At 36.1% G+C, this 19617-nt stretch overlaps 2 protein-coding genes across 2 annotated transcripts; one reads left to right on the top strand and one right to left on the bottom strand.

The window, feature by feature from the left end:
• Positions 1-15728: 15728 nt before the first annotated feature.
• Positions 15729-17394, top strand: LOC132617453 (heavy metal-associated isoprenylated plant protein 41-like; the record flags this gene model as incomplete). Its single annotated transcript, XM_060332452.1, has 2 exons — positions 15729-15949; positions 16974-17394. Coding segments are annotated over 2 exons (642 nt in total), but the record flags the coding sequence as incomplete, so codon positions are not given.
• A 70-nt stretch (positions 17395-17464) lies between these two features.
• Positions 17465-19191, bottom strand: LOC132617449 (uncharacterized). The gene is made up of 3 exons (XM_060332450.1): positions 18812-19191; positions 17582-18661; positions 17465-17471 (listed from the first exon to the last, which is right to left on the bottom strand). The coding sequence occupies exons 1-3, from the start codon at positions 19189-19191 to the stop codon at positions 17465-17467; spliced, it is 1467 nt and encodes a 488-aa protein (XP_060188433.1).
• Positions 19192-19617: the final 426 nt, after the last annotated feature.

Raw genomic sequence — 19617 nt, 5'->3', positions numbered from 1 at the left:
GTTAAATTGTCAATTAATAATAGACTTTAACAATAAAAGCAAATTAAAAACATGCCAAACTAATTCAAATTGATGACTTCATCATAAAATAAAAATACAAATTAACAGCCTTAGTCCGAAACTTAAATGACCCATAATCTAAGATAGTGAGCCTAAATAGACCCTAATCGTCATCAGAATAGAAATCCTTGATATCGTCCTCAGAACGATATTGGCGATCTCTTAACACACATCTTTTTTCAGGAGATGTTAGTTCTCTACCGGTTGATGATGCTTGTTCTTCAGCCAACTTTAGCATGTAAAATCTACAACGTCTTGCCAACATTCTATTGTTTTCTTTTGTAATCCTTTGTACGGCCATCTCGCAAGTTGCTGGACCTACTCGAGGCATGGTTAGTGAGTACCTTGTTGGGATTGGAGCGTTGAGATTTTTCAAGTCACGAATAAGACGTTCTGATTCGGCAATCCGATGTGACCATTCTCGGCGTAAACCGCAATAATATTCCCGCGGATCTGAATATTTCACACTGCAGAAATCATCATTACGCTCTACAAGAAGGTGCGGATTTAGCTCGTCTAGTTTGAAATCACTGGTATCACTCGAAAAACTGCTATGATTTGAACTCTCATCATCACTGCTATTTGGTTCTTTTGGAAGGAGTAAAGACCAAGCTGAGTTTCTACTACTCGACATTGAATATGGTGTAGTCTAATAACAAAAGAAAGGGATACTTATATAGTTGCAAACCCCCAAGTACCCTCAGGGGGGGGGGGTCTTTATGACCCTACCTACTTACCTTATTATAAGAAAAATATTAATATTCATCGGACATTTCGCAGTCCGAATCCCACTTGGATCTAAATCTTGTGCTACCATGTATACTATATTCTACCCTATGGTAACGTATTTGCATCCGATTGTTCTCTTCACGAAAACGATTAAGAGCAAAATTAAACTCTTGTGGAGTTCTGCGAGGCATTGACATAGCACGTTTTTTTGGGCGTTTAAGCCCTACTGAAGCTAACGTTTGCTCCAGTGCTTCAGCCTCCCTAACACGCCAATTCCACTCCACTCTCATTATTTTATTGTATTCTTGATTGAATCTTTTGTTAGGATTATTTGAGTAATGAAAATCATCATCATCTAGTTCTCATGTCCTACCCATTTCTTCGAATATTTTTGCTGGGGTAAAACATGTAATAGAATCAAGATTTCCAAATTGGTTGTAAAATGTCATGATAACTCGTTTTAAAGTGAATACTAGTTGTTTGTCAATCATGTTATATATAGTACTGCATTTTTTGATCGTTTATTTGAATTAAATTCATATTACACAATGTTCTTATGCACAATAGGACATGATTTGACAACACATTATACATGCCAATTTCAGCTTTTTTATGACACCTAAAGGATCGATTGGACAACCCAATGCTGAATTTTTGACCGTTTATTTGAATTAAATTCATATTACGCACTGTTCTTGTGCGCAATAGGGGTGAATATGAATCTATTTAAGAAGAATGTTGGACGAGGTAAAAACTCATCAATTTCATAAGTTTAAGTCTCTTAAGTCATTCAAAAAAACCTATCTTAAGTCATACAAAAAATGGCTAAAGATATTCCACCAGTTAACGTTTCAATATATTGGGATGGTATTAACCTTGATGACAATAGTACAGTTCGTTACAATAAAAGACCAAACGTTCATGTTAAATGTCCACTTGAAATGTCTTATGAATCACTAGTCACTTACATATGTGAAAAAATGAAGATTAGTCCAAATGAGTATGAAATCTCTATAACGGGCAGATATCCACAATCAGTTTCCAATGGTATAGTGCTTTATGGTAGGCATTATATCAATGATGATGATTCTTTAGGGGATTATTTGAATGCGCCAGAAGAATTAAAACATTTAGTCATCCTTAATGTTCTGGAGATATATGTTGAAAAGATACCCAGAGAGGTCCCGCAACAACAGCCCAGTCAAGCTAACACGTATGGAGATTTTAGTTCTTACAGGGGTATTTTGAGTGGCCAGGTGCCGCTGGAAAATTTTACCCAACAATTTAATCAAATTTGGTAAATATGCATTCTTATATTATTATTTTGTGCAGTAGCACGTGTTTATTGTATGTATTGATAAATAACCATTTTTAAATCTTTGTAGGGGTTATATACCTGATACGAGTAATATTGGGCAGTCATCTCAATTTAGTGGAGCAAGTCATTATTATCAGAACTCTCAGTCCATTGGAGCGGATTATTACAATAATTCTCAGTTCAGTGGAGCTGATTATTATAATAATTCCCAGTTCGGTGCAGTTGATTATTATCAAAACTCGTCAGTGGTACCAACTGTGGATGCAAGGCAGTCCTCTCACTTTGGTGGAGTTGATCATTCTCCACACCATGCTCATAATCAGTATGTGTAGGTTCATCACCTAGATGCTAAATATATATATTTGTGAATTTGGAATTTAACATATGCTTTTTATCGTGTAGGAGGATCATTCTCCACACCATGCTCATAATCAGTATGTGTAGGTTCATCACCTAGATGCTAAATATATATATTTGTGAATTTGGAATTTAACATATGTTTTTTATCGTGCAGGAGGAGGCCTTTCTTAGATGGCGCTGATTGTCCAAGTTGTATGGATACATTAGAGAGTGATGGCGATGAACCAGCTAATAATGCAGAGGTAACTGATGATAAAGATAGTGAAGGGGATGAAGATACGCATTGTAGTCCCCAAAACCAACCAGAACCAACTCAACACCACGTACCACCTCCGATGGCCGAAAACCCAATTCCTGACAGCTCAATGCAATGGCATTCTGACTATATTCCATATCTTGACAGTCTCCAAGGTCGTGAGGATGCATTTGTCTTTACAAGAGATGATTATCACAGTCACCAAAAAACGTGGATTGAACCAAAAAATCCCATGGCTGATCAATGCGTCATTGCAAAGGGAATGCAGTTCACATAAAAAAAGATGTTGCAACGGGCTGTCAGAATGTATTGTGTACAGGGTATGAGGGAGTTTAAGGTTGATGACTTAAACAGATCGGTATGGAGGCTAATTTGTAGGTGACATACTCAAGGCTGTCGGTGGTTGCTTCGGGGAATTGCTAAGCCGGATGGTCTGTGGGAAATCACAAAATTCTACCCGAAGCACACTTGTGATATGGGACAAAGTCGAGCAGATCATTGTAATCTAGATATAAACATGATTGCTCATGTGTTACTTAAACAAATTGAGGAAACTCCAAGGTAATTTATCTGACCGTTTACATTATATATCTTATAGCAATTGAAATATCATTGCTAAATGTTGTTTGTTTAAACTTATGCAGGATGCCTATCAAAACTTGTATTGGCATGGTCCACTCAAAATATGGTAAAATGATAAATAAGAGAAAGGGACTTCTCGGGAATCGACATGCTTTTGAAACGATCTTTGGAACTTGGGAATCCTCTTTTCAGGCGTTGCCGGGGTATATGGCGGTTCTACAACATGCTAATCCTAGCACTGTTGTACAGTGGTGGCTTTTAGAGGGCCGAATTTTCGACTTCGTCTTTTGGGCATTCAAACCAAGTATTGATGGTTTTGCTCACTGCAAAAATGTGATATCGATAGATGGGACCCATGTGTATGGCCGATATGACATTAAGCTCCTAATTGCAGTAGGTATGGATGCCAATGGGTCAATATTCCCTCTTGCTTTCGCACTTGCCGCCAACGAGAGCAACGAGACATGAGGGATGTTCTTGACTCATCTACAAACTCATGTTATTAAGGGTCGTCAGGGCATATGTGTCCTATCGGATCGTCATAAAGGCATATTGCACAATATGCATACTCTGGAAGGGTGGAAGCCTCCACATGCTTACCATCGATATTGCTTAAGACACTTAAAGGCTAATTTGCAAACAAAGTTTAGAAATGGCACTGTAAACAAATTGATGTGGGGGGCTGTGATGCTGCATCAACAAAGAAAATGGGCTGCAAAAATGGAGCTACTAAGGGGAGTGAGTGAAGAGGCATATGTTTGGTTGATGAAATTAGAAGTTGAAAAATGGACTCTTTATGCTGATGGAGGAAGGAGATGGGGCATGCTCACAACGAACAGCTCGGAGTCTTTCAATGGACTCCTCAAATCTGCTCGAGGACTACCTGTCACCGCAAAGGTAAGACTAACTTTCAGGCAGGTCGTGGAGCGATTTGCGGATAGGACAAGGCAGGCCATAGCTATATTAGCCGACGAGGGAACATGGATGCTAAAGCCCTACAAAAAAATGGAGCGCTACAAAAGAAAGGCAGAGGGTCACCAAATGACCGAGTATGACGTCGTTCAACGAGTGTATGAAGTTAGAACGGGTTATTGCGATGGCAAAGGAGGAAACAAACATATCGTTACTGAGCATACACAATCATGCACTTGTGGTAAGTGGCAAACGTACCACATGTCATGTTCTCATGCAGTCAGGTGCTTTGAGAGAATGGCCAGAAATGTAAATGATTATGTGGCGGAGGAATATAAGGTCGTAAAATACCTTAAAGCATATTCGGCCAATTCGGTCCCCTTGGTGATCAAGCTTATTGGCCAGCCGCGCCGTTTTCTATGATTGCGAACAAGAACCATATCTGTAAATTGGGAAAAAACAAGCTAACCCGTTATCACAATCAAATGGACGTTAGCGAAAAGACTGACTCTCGCAAGTGCTCGACATGTAATTTGTGCATGATAAGCGTTCATGTGGGCAAAACTCTCGTGGTGGCAGCACATCTGGAAGTAGAAGAGTGTCTAGAACTTGATTATTTTTTTTTAAGTCTATTGTAATTTAATGATGTATTTCGTTGCTAATTGAATGAAATATTTTTCAATTATTATGAACCTCTCGTATTGGATGAATTATTTTTAAATATTATATTTATTTTTGCACATTCAAAAAGTGAGGATTACACAATACAATAACAAAATAAAAAAGACATAAAAGAATCCGCACCCTATAAAATATGGTACTTAAACCTAAATATAACAAGTTTTCAAACGTACTTCGGAGCACTTTACAACCCCTAAAACGACAATCAAAATGTATATGTATACTTAATGTAATGAACCGATATTATTTCACACTAAAAAATATATTAATTTCTATATAAAATATTTATATTCCGGTGTTTTGAAACGTGACTAATCTTCGGTCAAAGTACGCAAAAAACCTTAATTTTTGATGAAGAGAAGAGAAAGAATAAAGGTTGGGTCGGGTTTTTAGGCAAGGGTTTCACGCACAGAATCTGTGCGTGAAGCCTAGTTTGGTTTTTTTTTTTTTTTAATGGGTTAGTTTGGTTCCAATTTTTTTTTTGGGTTACAAAAGTGTCGGACTCGTATGTATAATGTATGTACAAAATAATCCCCCATAACTAATTAAGCAGGTAACAAATAAATGTATTAAATAATGCGAAGACTAAATTTTCTTATACGAGTAATAAAAAACCAATATTGCAAAAAATGTCCCTAATGTATTGGAAATGATTTAAAATTGTTTTCTTTTCACCTATTGGATCTTAATTGCCCTTACTGTTAAATTGAAGTTTAAAATTGCTCCTCTTTTAACGTGAGGAATATATGAGCTTTTTAGTTAAATATGTGGAATTATTATTTTATTGGTCCACATGTGACTAGACCCGAGTCATTCACAATCCAACCCATAAGCGCAAATCTATTTTTTAAAGACCCCAGCAATTAAGGTTCAATCGGTGGAATTGGAAGGCAATTTGAAACCATTTTTAATTCGTTAGGAGCATTTTTAAATCCTTTCGATATTTTTATCATTTAAGTTAGTAATCCATTTGAACTTTAAAAGCATTTTGAGTGCACAACTTAGTCTTTCACCTCTATTCGACCTATGATAATCATTAATATGGTCTCAGCGTTAGTTGACGAAGGAGAACTTCTTCCATAGCATCTTAGTTAGTACGTACCTTCCACTAATTCTAGGCTAATTAGTCAAAATATCCCTTCTTAAGTAGATTTTATTTTGTAACAAATCAATCTAAAAACTATGTATTTACATATGTCTCCAATAGAGGATTTAATGATTTTTGTTTTTACCTTGTACCTTTTCCTAATTCAGGAATCTGATGAAATACGATGGAACTTTCACAAACCAAAACTAGCTAGGCTGGATGTTAAAAGCAGATAGCTATTTTCATTGTGACATACTGACATTTAGTGTGTGCTTCTGCCTTCAGGGGTGATGTAAATTGTTTATCATGGAAAATATCTTATGGGAAAATGTTTTATCGTAGAAAAATATTTTCTAGATCACTTTTTGGTGGTTCGTTGCATAATAAAGTAGGAAATTAACTTAAACTAATAATAATAGTAGAATGGGAGAAGCCAAAAGGGTATGTCGATTGTCGTGTGTGGGTCGTGTTTTTGTGATAGTTTTTTGGTACTAATAGTTTATCCAAAACAAGTTATATGGAGCGAAAGTTAAAGATAGTTATAGAGGAAAATGATATGTGTTCACCGCGCGACGTAATTCATATTCTTTATAAAGAACTCGTTGGAAATGTCACCAACGAGTCAAATTTCAACGAATTCGTTAGAAATTAGCGATTTTCTAATAATCATATAATGTAAATATTTTACTTTCCTATTTTACTTTCCTTTAAGATAACATGTACCGCTTCATCAAGTTAAAGCAATTAAACATTAAAAACTAATTTCACTAGAGAACGTATATTTTACAAAATATCTTACTCCATACCAATCACATCTTCTTCAAAAAAGAATGACACTTATGGGACATTTTCATTATGTCCCATTAGCTAGCTTCTGGATAATTAGGTAAATCGATGTATGAGTTCTTCCTCTTCTTACTTAGATTCATTCTATGATTAATTGCTATTTTAGTTATAGAATTATCCATCATTCCTTCTAATTGCTTGTTATCTCGTTTATTGCACTAATTTTCTGAATCAGAAAATTACACACACAAAAAAAAAAAAAAAAAAAAAAACAAAACAAAACAAAACAAAAACCGAGGAAAAAAAGAAAGAACTCATACATGGAATGCATAAATCAATGAATCCAAAGAAGTTCCTAACAGATGCATGGGACAAATCCCTAAAACACACACCAAAGGAGTAAAACCCTTCCTCATCCAAAAGCGAACTAATGAAAATATCTCTAAATGTCACTATTTATAGCAGCACTAGTCTATTACATAAATGGCCAAATGGACCTTAGGATTTGATTACAAAACTAGTAAAAATAATAATAAGAAAATCTCTTTAATCTTGTGGGGAGAAAAAAAAAAGGATGGGAAAATTAAATAAAAGAAGGATTGAGAAGCCAATGAAATAAGAGTCAGACACCTTTTCAAGGTGAGGTAGAAGTAGCCTGTGGAATCAACAAGTCATTTATTTTCTTATCCAATTTTAAACAATAGTAGACTGTACTACTTGAACAAAGGATATAAATCAATATATAAATGTCTACACAATAAATAAAGAAATATAAAATAAAATAAGAAAATGGATCAACTTATTCTGCTCTTTGAATTCTTCACAAACTGTGGTTTGGTTCAACATCAACATCAACGTGGATCGCCTTCAAAATTTATTGTAATTGGATATTTAAAAATCAATGTTGCCTTCTTTTTTCTTCAAATTCTCCTTCTATAAGAAATTTTATGGGTAGTTGGATTACTAAGATAAATGGCCATCACATCCACATGTTAACTTTTTTATTTTGGTTGTTATATTCTGTTCATCCCTTTTCCTTTTTTTTGTTTTTTTTTTAAATGGCTTCTTTAATTCATTTGTTGATAATAAACCTTGCACATGATATACTGTAAAAGTTCAGCTTTTAGAACTTTACTAGAAATGATACTGAATTTTTGGCTGCATGCTTGAGAGAAAAAAGAAAAGAGTATATTATTGGTTCGTGATAAATTTCATTTTAAAAAAAATAGGAGTTAGACAAAAAGAAACCAATTCTTGAATCCACTGTCATTATGAATGATTTTCTAAGAACAACAGTATACATCGGTATGGGTACTTTTGCCCCAGTTACCCACCGAGTTTTATGATGCGATTATCTTACAAAAAATTGGAGGCAAAATCAGTAAATTATTGAGGATCGATGCTTGTACTCCTGCTACCCTCCGTGGTAGATATGCAAGATTATGTGTTGAGTTACCGATGAACAAAGCAATCAAGTCTCATATATATTGGATCCCATCGACAACATATCTTGTATGAAGGGGAGAAATTACTTTGCACTAACCGTGGTTTTTTGGGTCATCCTACGAGTCAATGTTCGGTAAAAAAAGACTCGGTTGGGACTGAAGGAGATGGCTTACATCAAGCAGAACTTAAGAGCAAGACAAAGTGGAATGGAAGATAGTTGACTTTCCTTCAAAATCGCTGCAAAGTTCTACCAGGACTTACTCTTCAAAAACAACCAATGACAAGGAGACAGGTATCACTGCAAAAATATTTGATTCCAACACAGGTACGTATTTAGATACACAATTCTTCAAGTATAAAAATAAAAAACCACCTACTAATAATGAGTATCATTCAACTAAAACAACTACGGTTACTCCTGCTAAAACTTCAGTGGAAAATCAGTTACCACTTTCTAACCTTTTTTCTACGCTTGATAATGAGCTATTGGTTTTAGATAATAAGCTGTGCCCCCAATTAGACACATATACCAACAACATGGATGGCTTAGAAACAGACACCTCGCAAGCCATGCATATCTCTGAATCTATTACAGGAGATAATACGGTAATTAATCCAACAAATCCCAATAGAAATTTGGATATACATACACTTTATATGACCAACAAATGCGATAGCCTTATTACTGCTAATGACCAACATCAATAATTGGGATAACTTAGATGGTCATATTAACACTCATCACTCATCTCACTCAATGACTATAAATCAGACGCTACCCCATACAAAAGACATGCTAACTGATTTGCCCATAATTACTTTAGATACTACCTCTGCTTCTTCAAATCTTAATGCCAACACCCCAACACTTAAAAAGTCCTCATCAAACATAAATACTTCTCACCATGCCCAGAATTCTCATCTCAACAAGGAGACGATACAGACTATTACAGGTTCATCGTCAACTCAGAAACCCAATGGCAAATCAACCACCACTACCCCCTCACCTTCCACAACCACCTGTGTACTATGTCCAACCCCTTCCACCTTCGGCACCAACCACTCACATGGTTGGAGCTGGGTCTAGTAGGCCATGCAGTCAATATTACTATGATAGTGGAGGGCAGGGAAATAATAATGGTACTGCAGAACCCCCATTATCTAGCGCAACTAATATCAGAGGGTCTGAAATATGCAATGAGCAATTACTTCAACCATGTTTGGCTCAACAATATTCTCCACCCCATAGCCCCTGCGATGAACTCGAACTTTGTGGAAACCATGAGGGGAAATTGGAACCTTCTGCCCATACAAACCCAGAACATGGCAACAGACTTGCCATTCTTCCCACTTACAGCACTAACAAACATGAATCCTATCCTAATTCCTTGGGATCCTACGGCCAACAAAACCCCTCAAACCAACCAACCACTTGTTCCTCCAGTGAACCCAATTCCCCCTCCAACCCCAAACGCTCCAGAAATTCCCCTACCATGAGAGAAACCCATGCAAATACTGGAGGGACCTATCATCCCTATGGAAGACCAATAAGGAAACCTCTCCACTGGACGGTCTCAAAATATTCATATTCAGCAACATACAGGATCAAAAGTAGATCCTGGAGTGTCCACCCAATTGATCAGCAACACTTTAGATAGGCGTCCCCCACAAGATCCCACAGTGGGGGACAAGGTCGTGATCTTAGTTCCCAAGCTCAGGAACATATAATACTCCAACCCCAAGTGGGATAATGGAGAATGGAATTCATCCACCACCACCCCCAGCAATGAATCAAGCCACTAATTTTCTTATTTGGATCATCAGGGGACGGAACATTGATAATTTTCGCGCTAGTTTTAGAGACCTGATGGATACTCATAGACCATGCATGGTGAGTTGGTGACATTATTGGAAACTAGGATGAAAAACCCTGTTGAACTATTAAATGAGTTTGGATTCACTGAATCAATTGAAGTTCCTGCTACGGGTCAATCTGGGGGTTTGGTAGTTCTTTGGTAGGTCTCTAGTTTTAGAGACCTGATGGATACTCATAGACCATGCATGGTGAGTTGGTGACATTATTGGAAACTAGGATGACAAACCATGTTGAACTATTAAATGAGTTTGGATTCACTGAATCAATTGAAGTTCCTGCTACGGGTCAATCTGGGGGTTTGGTAGTTCTTTGGGATCACGACTTAGTGAATGTTCACAGCTTTGTGCGTAGGGAGCAGGAAATCAGTGCTATTATCGAGGTATTTTCTACACATAAAACTTGGTTATTTACATCTATATATGCTACTACTGATAAAAACAATAGATATACAATGTGGGAAAATCTAGCATCCTTTAATAGAAATTTTGCAGGACCATGGTTGATAGGTGGGGATTTTAATGATGTGTTTATTGGGGATGAAAAATTTGGCGGGAATAGACCAAATAAGAAACATGTCTCATACCTATGGGAGCAAATAAATAAATGTCATCTGTTAGATCTAGGGTACAAAGGTGGTAAATATACAGTATCCAATAAAAGGAAACTAACTAGAGGCCGAATAATGGAAAGCTTAGATAGGGTCTTTTGTAATAATGATTAGCTTATTTATTCCCTCATGCATCGATTTTTCATCTCCCTAGAACCTTTCTGGTCATAATCCATTACTACTGGAATTGATCCCAAAATCCACGACCCCTTACCATAAGTCTTTTAAGCTAGAGACACTTTGGTGTAGACATCCAGGTTTTATTAATGTAGTCGCCTTCAGTTGGGAAAATAGAGACTTTGAAAAAGCTACCACTATATTTACCAGCTCAATTTTGACTTGGACGAATCGTGTTTTTGGAGATATTTTTCAGAAAAAGAAACGCATCCTTGCTAGACTGAATGGAATACAAAATTCACCACACCACACTTTCCTCCAAAATTTAGAGCAGTCCTTGATCTTAGAGTACAATAATATACTTAAGATGGAAGAAGATTATTGGAAGCTTCGGTCTAGGGTTATGTGGTTGAATGATAGGGATGCGAACACGAGATTTTTTCATCATACGACTACTAATAGAAGGAGACATAATAAGATTTTTTATTTTATTTTTTAAGAATGATGCGGACCAATGGATCAATGAACCCAAGCAAATTTTGGAGCACATTTTTAACTATTTTCAACAAATGTTTACAACTATGCATTCATCATCTTCGTGGGATAATCTAGAACCAGCATCTAACATTTTTACCCGAATAGATCTCTTCCACGTAGATGCACCATTAACAGCAAGTAAGGTGGCAAAAGCAGTTTTTTTTCCTTTTAAGTCACAAGGCCCGGATTGATTTCATCCTTCTTTTTATCAGAAATATTGGAACATTGTGGGAAATTCAATTACACAGTTTTGTTTCCAAGTTTTCAATCAGGGAACGATTCCTCTGAACATTAATCGGACGCAATTATGTCTTATCCCTATGTCAAAATTTACGGTCAAAGTTATAAAGTTTGTCACTCATGCTTTGAAAAGGTTCGGATAAATTGAAACAAAGAGAGTAATTTGCAATGGATATTTTCAAAAAATTAGATTCGATATAAAACTTCCAAACTAAATGAGGGCAAATTTTAGACCTGAAGTTTGAATTTAGGCTTGGTTAATTCCAACTTCAAATCTTTGGGCTTTAAGTTTTTTAACTTCAGCCGGAGGTTTGAATTTGTGAACTGGCAAAATTAAAGGTTTGAAGTTTGAATTGTTATTCGAAGTTTAAATATGGACAATTTGCACGATTGTACTTATTCGGGGGTGGTCTTCAATCTATGCCCCTCAAATTGCTGATCTTTCATTTTTTACCTTAGCCTAAAACCCCAAGGTTCTGGGTTCAAATGCCGGCTCAGTCAAAAAAATCAAAAAAAATCGCAAGGCAGAGTTTCGTAGCAAAATTAGGCCTATTTGGGCAAAAGCTAGGCTTTAAGGCAAACTTCTGCCCCAAATTAGGCCTTAAGCCAAACCTCTACGTTAAGGCCTAGCTTTTGCCCAAATAGGCCTAATTTTGGGGTAAATGTTAGGCCTTAAGGCAGAGGTTTCGTGAAAATCTTGTCTTGCGATTTATTTTTTTGACTGAGCAGGAGTTCGAACCCAGAACCTCGAGATATTTTCAGCCACTTTTTAAGCGGAGGATAAAAATTAAAGACTAGCAATTTGAGGGGCAAAAATTAAAGACTAGTGTGTTTGAAGGGCAATCCGCACAAAAAAATGTTTAAATATTAGGTTTGAAGGTACATGCTTTCTACATAAAAAGGCAACCACTGGATACTATGGCTATACCAAAACAATCCTCTTGGATGCTGAGCAAGATTATAGAGGCTAGAGCAGTAGTGGATCAAAGTCAATTGGTGTGGCAGGCTTCTAAGAGCCTGATCAGACAAATCTATCTCAAGCTGATGGGACAAAATGCTAGAGTCCCCTGGAAATGTGTTCTATTAGAAAACGAGGCTAGGCCTAAGGCAGTGTTCACTATGTGGTTTCACTTCCATGACAGAATGCACAAGGTGATACGCTAGCTAAATGGGGTATGCAAGTGGATATAACATGTGTATTGTGCAAGATGAAGCCTAAAAAACAAAAATCATTTGTTTGCTGAATGTGCTTTCACTTAAGGTGCTTGGGACGATTGTTACTATGGATGCAAAGGCAGCCACACAAGGCTACCCCTTGGGACAACATTTTCAATGGATGCTTCACCATGCTAAGGGAAAAACACAAGCTGCAGCTATGTTCAAAATGGTGTGTGTGCAGAAGTCATTCATGGAATATGGACTGAGAGAAACTTACGTATCTTTGAGAAACAAAGTAGGAGTATAGACACCATAGGAAGGCTTATAGCCTGTACCTACAACATAAGAGCTAAAGCTGGAACCAGTAAACTGATGCAGAAGTTAACATTTTGACTGAGTTCAGCTAGAGTAGTATAGGTTTTTGTTTGTATACAGGTGATATACTGGAGCTTCTGGGTAAATCGACCCCAATAGAGGGTGCTACTGGCCTAGAAGAGTTCCATAGATAGATAAATGTGTTGCTGAGATTACTTGTATAGAGTTTACTAGAGAGATTCCTAATGAGACAACATGTTTGAGATGCATCTGCTGTAGTTTTGTAATTATACCCTTGGTGATTAATAAAATCATTTAATTACCAAAAAAAAAAGTCGGCTTGTCCGATTCTAACTTCAGACTAACTACAATACCCCATGTAACTTGACACCTTATCTAAAATTTAATTTTGAAATTAAAATTTAGATATTCTATAAATTTTTATTATATTTTAAATAGTGGTTATTAAACTAATTGTACACTTTTTTATATATATATAATTTACTGCAAAGACTTTTATAAAGATTGATTTTGAATTTACCGTCCTGCTTCAATATTAATTGTGCAAAACTTTTAGGAAAAATTTCAGAGACCTCCCCTCACATTTCACTTCGTTTCAGTGACCTCCCTCATGTTTGCAATATTACGGCTACCTCCTCTATTTTAATTTTTTTGTAACAACTATTTTATTTTATTTATTACTAATAAAATAATAATATATCTAGACTGATTTGCCCTCCCTAAGATCATGCACTTTTATTTTCTAAATCAGGTAAAGTAGATCAAAAGGCACTAATTTTGTATAAACATAAAGTGCTGGCATCCGAGAGAAAATGTGAATTCTCAGTTGCGATTACTCGATAAGGAGCACAATTTGCATAATCTACATTTGAAGCTATTTCTTGGCACAACTAGTAAATAAAGGAATATTATAGTACCTGTTCTTTGAGGGCAGAGAACTCATTCAATGAGAGTAAAGAACAGTAAGCTTAGCATATGGATTTTTCAAGTAAAAAGCTACAATCTTGTTTCCCCTTTTAGTGTCAACCAAAAGCACATTAAGATTTGGGTCATCTGCAGCACCATAAATAGGCATAGATGAAGTAGTTGAAACAGCAACAAGCTTTCCATCATCCCTTTTCTTGACTTGGTATGTAGCTAGTGATTTTTTGCTGCCAGTTGAGATATACAACAACCCATTATTGATTAGTATGATTTAGCTCTACCACCTTAGTAGTAGCTGAATAATGGTCTCTACAGACCCAACTCAGGAATATTGCATGTGGTTGTTCTTGTTTGGATGTAAATGTAGAAGCAAAAATGATAGAAAAGGGTAAATGGGGGTTTCTTGAATTTTGTTTGATTATTGTAGGGGAGAAGAGAAGGGGAAAAGGAAAGAAGTTGAGATATACAACAACCCATCACAGTATCGCATGATGTGTTGCTGGACAATGGATTTCGCCGGAGAAGATGAAGCACCGATGCAGATTTTGGCAGAGTAAGCTTGCGGAAAAGCGCATGATTTTAGGAGGGCAAATCGGTTCAGATATATTATTTTTTATTAGTAGTAAATGAAATAAAATTATTGTTACAAAAAAATTAAAATAAGAGAGGTAGTCTTAATATTGCAAACGTGAGGATGTTACTGAAACGAAGTAAAATGTGAGGGAAATCTTGAAATTTTTCCAAACTTTTATTATCAATTGGACATAAATTAGTTTTGATTATGACTTGGGGAGTTTCATAAATTGCATCAATACTTCAATAGACAATAATTGAAAACTCCTATTTGCTTTCCTTCCAAAAGAAACTAAGGGCCCCGATTAGCACAAATGAAAAACCTTGTAATTCCTGTATTACCCCCCGGAGGCTACAAGAAGAAAGCTCATATAAATCGTTATGTGGTGATGTCAAATTCGTAATTTTATTCAAGAAATTCAAATTTTATTTCCTTTTTAAGTTTTTGGGCACATAAACAGTCCCAGAAAAAGGACCCGGCAGAAAAAAGTCCCTTAAAAGTGATCAATCAAGAAGATGAAGAAGAGAAAAGAATACAACATTATTCTTCATATCATCAAATACTATTAGTTGGTGAAGGAGATTTCTCTTTTTCTCTCTGTTTAGCTCACTCTTTTGGCAACGCTTCTAACATTGTTGCTTCCTCTCTTCGATCATATGGTACTCATTTTCACTCTATTTTCTTTCTACGCTGCTTATATTTTGCTTAATTTATGATGGGGTTTTTGCAAAATTTAATTTTTATTGTTCAAGAATGCTCTGTCATGATTTCTTTAGTACTCCCTCTGTCCTAATTTAGTATCTTACTTTTGTTTTTTGGTTTGTACAAAAAAAATGCATCTTTCTATATTTAGTAAGTTTTAAATGACAAAATATAAAAGACCTTTTAATACATTATGATCACAAGATATTCAAAAGCTGCTTTTTATTTCTTTACTTTATGTCAAGTCAAACTAAAACACTGATCGATTTTTTTTATTTTTTTTTTTTGTGTCATGGCTTCTTCTCTCTCTTTTTTTTTTTTCTCTTTCAAACTGCTTTGAAATGTGCACACGCTACCCTCCCCAGACGCCACTTATAGAATTATACTGAGTATGTTTGTTGTTGTTGTTGTTGTAATTTTTTGCTGTTTAATTTTTACCCTTTTTGGTTCTGGTTGTAATAGATGTTGTGATCAAAATGTACAAGAATGGAGAATCAAACTTAGAAAAGTTGAAATCTTTGGGAGGAAGTATCTTGCATGGTGTGAATGTAACTAAAATGCAACATCATCCTGATCTAAGTAACCGGAAATTCGATCGGATAATTTTTAATTTTCCTCATGCAGGGTTTCATCGCAGTGAGGATAATAAACATCTTATCCAGTATGTTTCCCACTTTCATCTTTCTGGATACATTTTTATTATGTGATTTTAACCCTGCTTGTAGTGTTGTATGTAACATACTTTTCATGGAAATTTGAACTATTTAAGAAATATCTTTTTCAAATTGTTTTCTGGTGTTAGAGGAAAATAACATGTATAGGAGTAGAAGGTGGAATTTGAACTCCAGGGAGTGGATGAAAACTATGGGAGACTAGGGGTGTGTTTGGTATGGAGGAAAATATTTTCCAAAAAATGTTTTCCAATTTTTCCAGAAAATACTTTTCATCGTACCAAACACACCTTAGGATTCAAATCCTAGTAGAGACAAAACGCTGGGGAAAGAGTTAACTAGTAACTGTACTCAGAGCCGGAGCAAGGATTTGAATCTTATGGAGCTAGATTCTAATCTTTTTAAGTTACTAGGTGCAGGAAACCTTGTATGCACCCGAAGGTAGCGGCTGCGGATTCCCTTGTCATCAAAACAAAAATTAATAATTTATTCATATTCAATGGATTTTCAAAACAAATACAGTGTTTGAGCCAAAGCTAGTGGGTCGACCGAACCCGTAGCTGACATGCTAGCTCCACCCGTGCTTATACTAGTAGGTACCTGGTGAAGTAGTCGAGTTACAAATACAACCCTTTTAAAGAAAGGGAGTAGAAGATTGAGGGTGGATAGAGGTGGGTTTAGGTTTTTAAATTTGTGGCTAGACTCTGCGCCAAGAACTCATATTTAGCATAAATACTCACGAGCCCCTCATCCATTCTCATTGAATCATTTTAAAATTGTTTTCTTCAATGTAAGACAAGCAAAGATTGTAAAATGATTTAATTATGTCCATCTTTTGTGAGCAGTTTTTTTGGTTCATTTAGGCCAATAATTTGATCATACTGTGAACAGAATAAATTCCGTTTGCTGAAAGTAATGACTTTTGTCCTCTAGGTTAGTTGCTTAATTGTTCTTTTCTTGCACTGGATATTGCATTTTCTCAACGTATTGCGTGCGTTTTTTTCTTTTATGCAGAATGCACAGGAATCTTGTGAGAAGTTTCCTTTGGAGTGCAAAAAAGATGTTGCGTGTCGGTGGTCAAATTCATGTTGCCCATAAAACGACTCCTACATACAACCGTTGGGATCTTGTTGGACTAGGAAAAGAAAACTCCTTGATTTGTATTGAATGTGCAAAATTCAGGGCTGAAAATTACCCTGGTTACAACAACAAAAAAGGAGATGGTCCAAAATGTGATGAGTCTTTTCACCTGGGTGACTGCCAGACCTTCATGTTTATACTCGACCTATCTCGTAAGAATGTGCCAATGACAAAACAAAAGAAACACAATTTACATGAGCCGTCTGATAAAATGTCTGCTGTTGAACTGAACGAAGAAGACAAGAAGAAGACAACACAGCAAAATGGACTTCAGATAATACCACATACAAACTAAGTCTGATCCTTTCTCATTCAAGTTTGGGCCAAAAATAGAACATCTGGGTATAGTAGAAACTGATTGAACCTTAGAACCTATAGGAGAAACAGAACTAAAAGAACTAGAATTAATAACTTTGTTCTCTAAAGGTTGAAGGAGGCTGGATGTAGACATGGTTGTAGATGTGTGACCTTTCAGCAGGAACAGGCCTCCAACAGCTTCACCAAAAATCTGCTTCCTCTGAATTGTATGGCCCTGTATGAAACAACCCTTTTTAGAAAAAATAATTTCAAGCTCAGTTTCTTCAATAAATTGACTGACAGAAAATAAGTTGTGTTTAAAAGAAGGGACATAGAACACATTAGTTAGAGTAATGTGTTCTGACAAAACAATGTCTCCTGTATAATGAACATTTACCTTATAAGAGTTAGGCAAAGTTACAGAAACAGGATGAGGGAGTAATTTAAAAGAATGAAATAGGGATTTATCAAAAGTCATGTGGTGTGAAGCCCCAGTATCAATTATCCAGGGGCTTGTCTGAAACCTTTTGATAGAAGAAGTGTAGGCTGCAAAAAATTTAGATATACCAGCCATGTTTACAGTGTGTTGTTCTTGGGAACCAGTTCCATTTTGTACTGAAGTGAACATGTCAATTAGTTGCTGGCACCGCTCTTTTGAGAAGTTGTTGATGTTGAATGCAGAATGTTTGTTCATTCCTTTCACTTTAGAGGCTTGTCCTTCAGGAATTTCAGTGTTACTTCTCTGAAAACTGAGAACATTATCTCCACTAATTTCCTCTGTTGCATTCACTGCATTAACCCTAGCATTTCCCATAGGCTTCTTTGGCTTGTTTGTAAATTTGTATCCTTCTGGATAACCTATTAACCTGTAGCAATTACCGATGGTGTGGTTTGTTTTCTTGCAGTAAGTGCAAAATAAGTTGTTTCCTTGGTTAGTGTTTTGGGAATTCCTAGGATGGGAAGAATCTGGATAGGATATTTGTGTAGATTCTTTCTTTGTGTTGAAGCTTCTCCTATCATTCCATTTGTTCACACTAAAAGCAGTGGAATCTGTTCCCACTAGATTCCCAGAATGTACCTCTCTTTGTGATTCTTGGTTTAGTAAAATGGAATAGGCCTGACCAACAGATGGAAGTGGTTTCATCATCAAAATATTTGCTCTCACAGCTGAGTATGCCTCATTCAAACCCATTAAGAATTGAATGAGCTTAATAGCCTCGTTCATTTTTTGATTATGCTCTTTTGCACCACCCTTACAATCACAACTACACACCATAAAAATATTAAGAACTCTCAATTGGTCCCATAATTTTTTTAGTTTATTAAAATAACTTGCAATGTCACTTGTGCCTTGTGTGATATTGTTTAAATCCCTTTGAAGTTGAAATAGTTTGGATCCATCTGGCTGACCATACCTTTCCTCCAACTCATTCCACAGATCTGAGGCTGTCAAAGAGTAGATCAAGCTTTCAGCAATGTCCTTGCTAAGGGAATTGAGTAACCATGCAATGACCATGTCATTGCATCTTCTCCACTGATCAAACAGAGGTGAGTCCTCTTTGGGAATTTCTGATTTATCATTTATAAAGCATAGTTCGTTTTTGGCAGAGAGTGAAATGAGTATTCCTCTCTTCCAATTTCCATAGCTAGTGCCATTAAAGCTAACATTCAAAAGATTCATTCCAGGTGAATCCGATGCATTCAAATAATAAGGATGATTGATTGGAACAACATCAGAAGGTGTTTTTTCAATTCCTATACTGGACTGTTCAGTAGTTCCAAAGTTTCCTGACATACTGCTGATTTGGAAGAGAAGATGAAAAAAAAAAAAAAAAACCAGATGATGAAAAAAGAAAAGAAACAGATTTGGATCAGACCTGCTTTGATACCATGAAGAATTGAGAGAAAATAAGAGCAAAAGAGACAAATTTAGGAATTCCTCTTGTAAAAATATTTCTCTCTGTCTAAACTGTGTACAAGCTATGCTATTTTATAATTGCTAAACTAGGGACTAATGCTGTAAATTATCAATATTACAAGGAATGTAAAAAATAATGTGTAACAAACTTTTGTCCTATACAAGTGCAATTTGTAGGGTGTGATAGAGTGTATGTGAACTGTGGTGTATATTTGAATTGTGGGCTGCTGAGAGACTCAGTGGGCCTTTAAGATAAAAAAAAAAAAAAAAAACAGCCCAGATGTTCTATTTTTGGCCCAAACG

This window comes from Lycium barbarum, chromosome 11, assembly GCF_019175385.1.
Source record: "Lycium barbarum isolate Lr01 chromosome 11, ASM1917538v2, whole genome shotgun sequence".
Taxonomy (NCBI): domain Eukaryota; kingdom Viridiplantae; phylum Streptophyta; class Magnoliopsida; order Solanales; family Solanaceae; genus Lycium; species Lycium barbarum.
This window is presented reverse-complemented; position numbering and strand designations above follow the sequence as displayed.

Excerpts from the sequence above, each read along its gene's own strand:
- LOC132617449 (XM_060332450.1), bottom strand. The coding sequence starts at position 19,191 with ATGTCAGGAAACTTTGGAACTACTGAACAGTCCAGTATAGGAATTGAA. Across the intron at positions 18,662-18,811 it reads TGGAATGAGTTGGAGGAAAG|TTGTGATTGTAAGGGTGGTG; the intron begins GTATGGTCAGCC and ends TATGGTGTGTAG.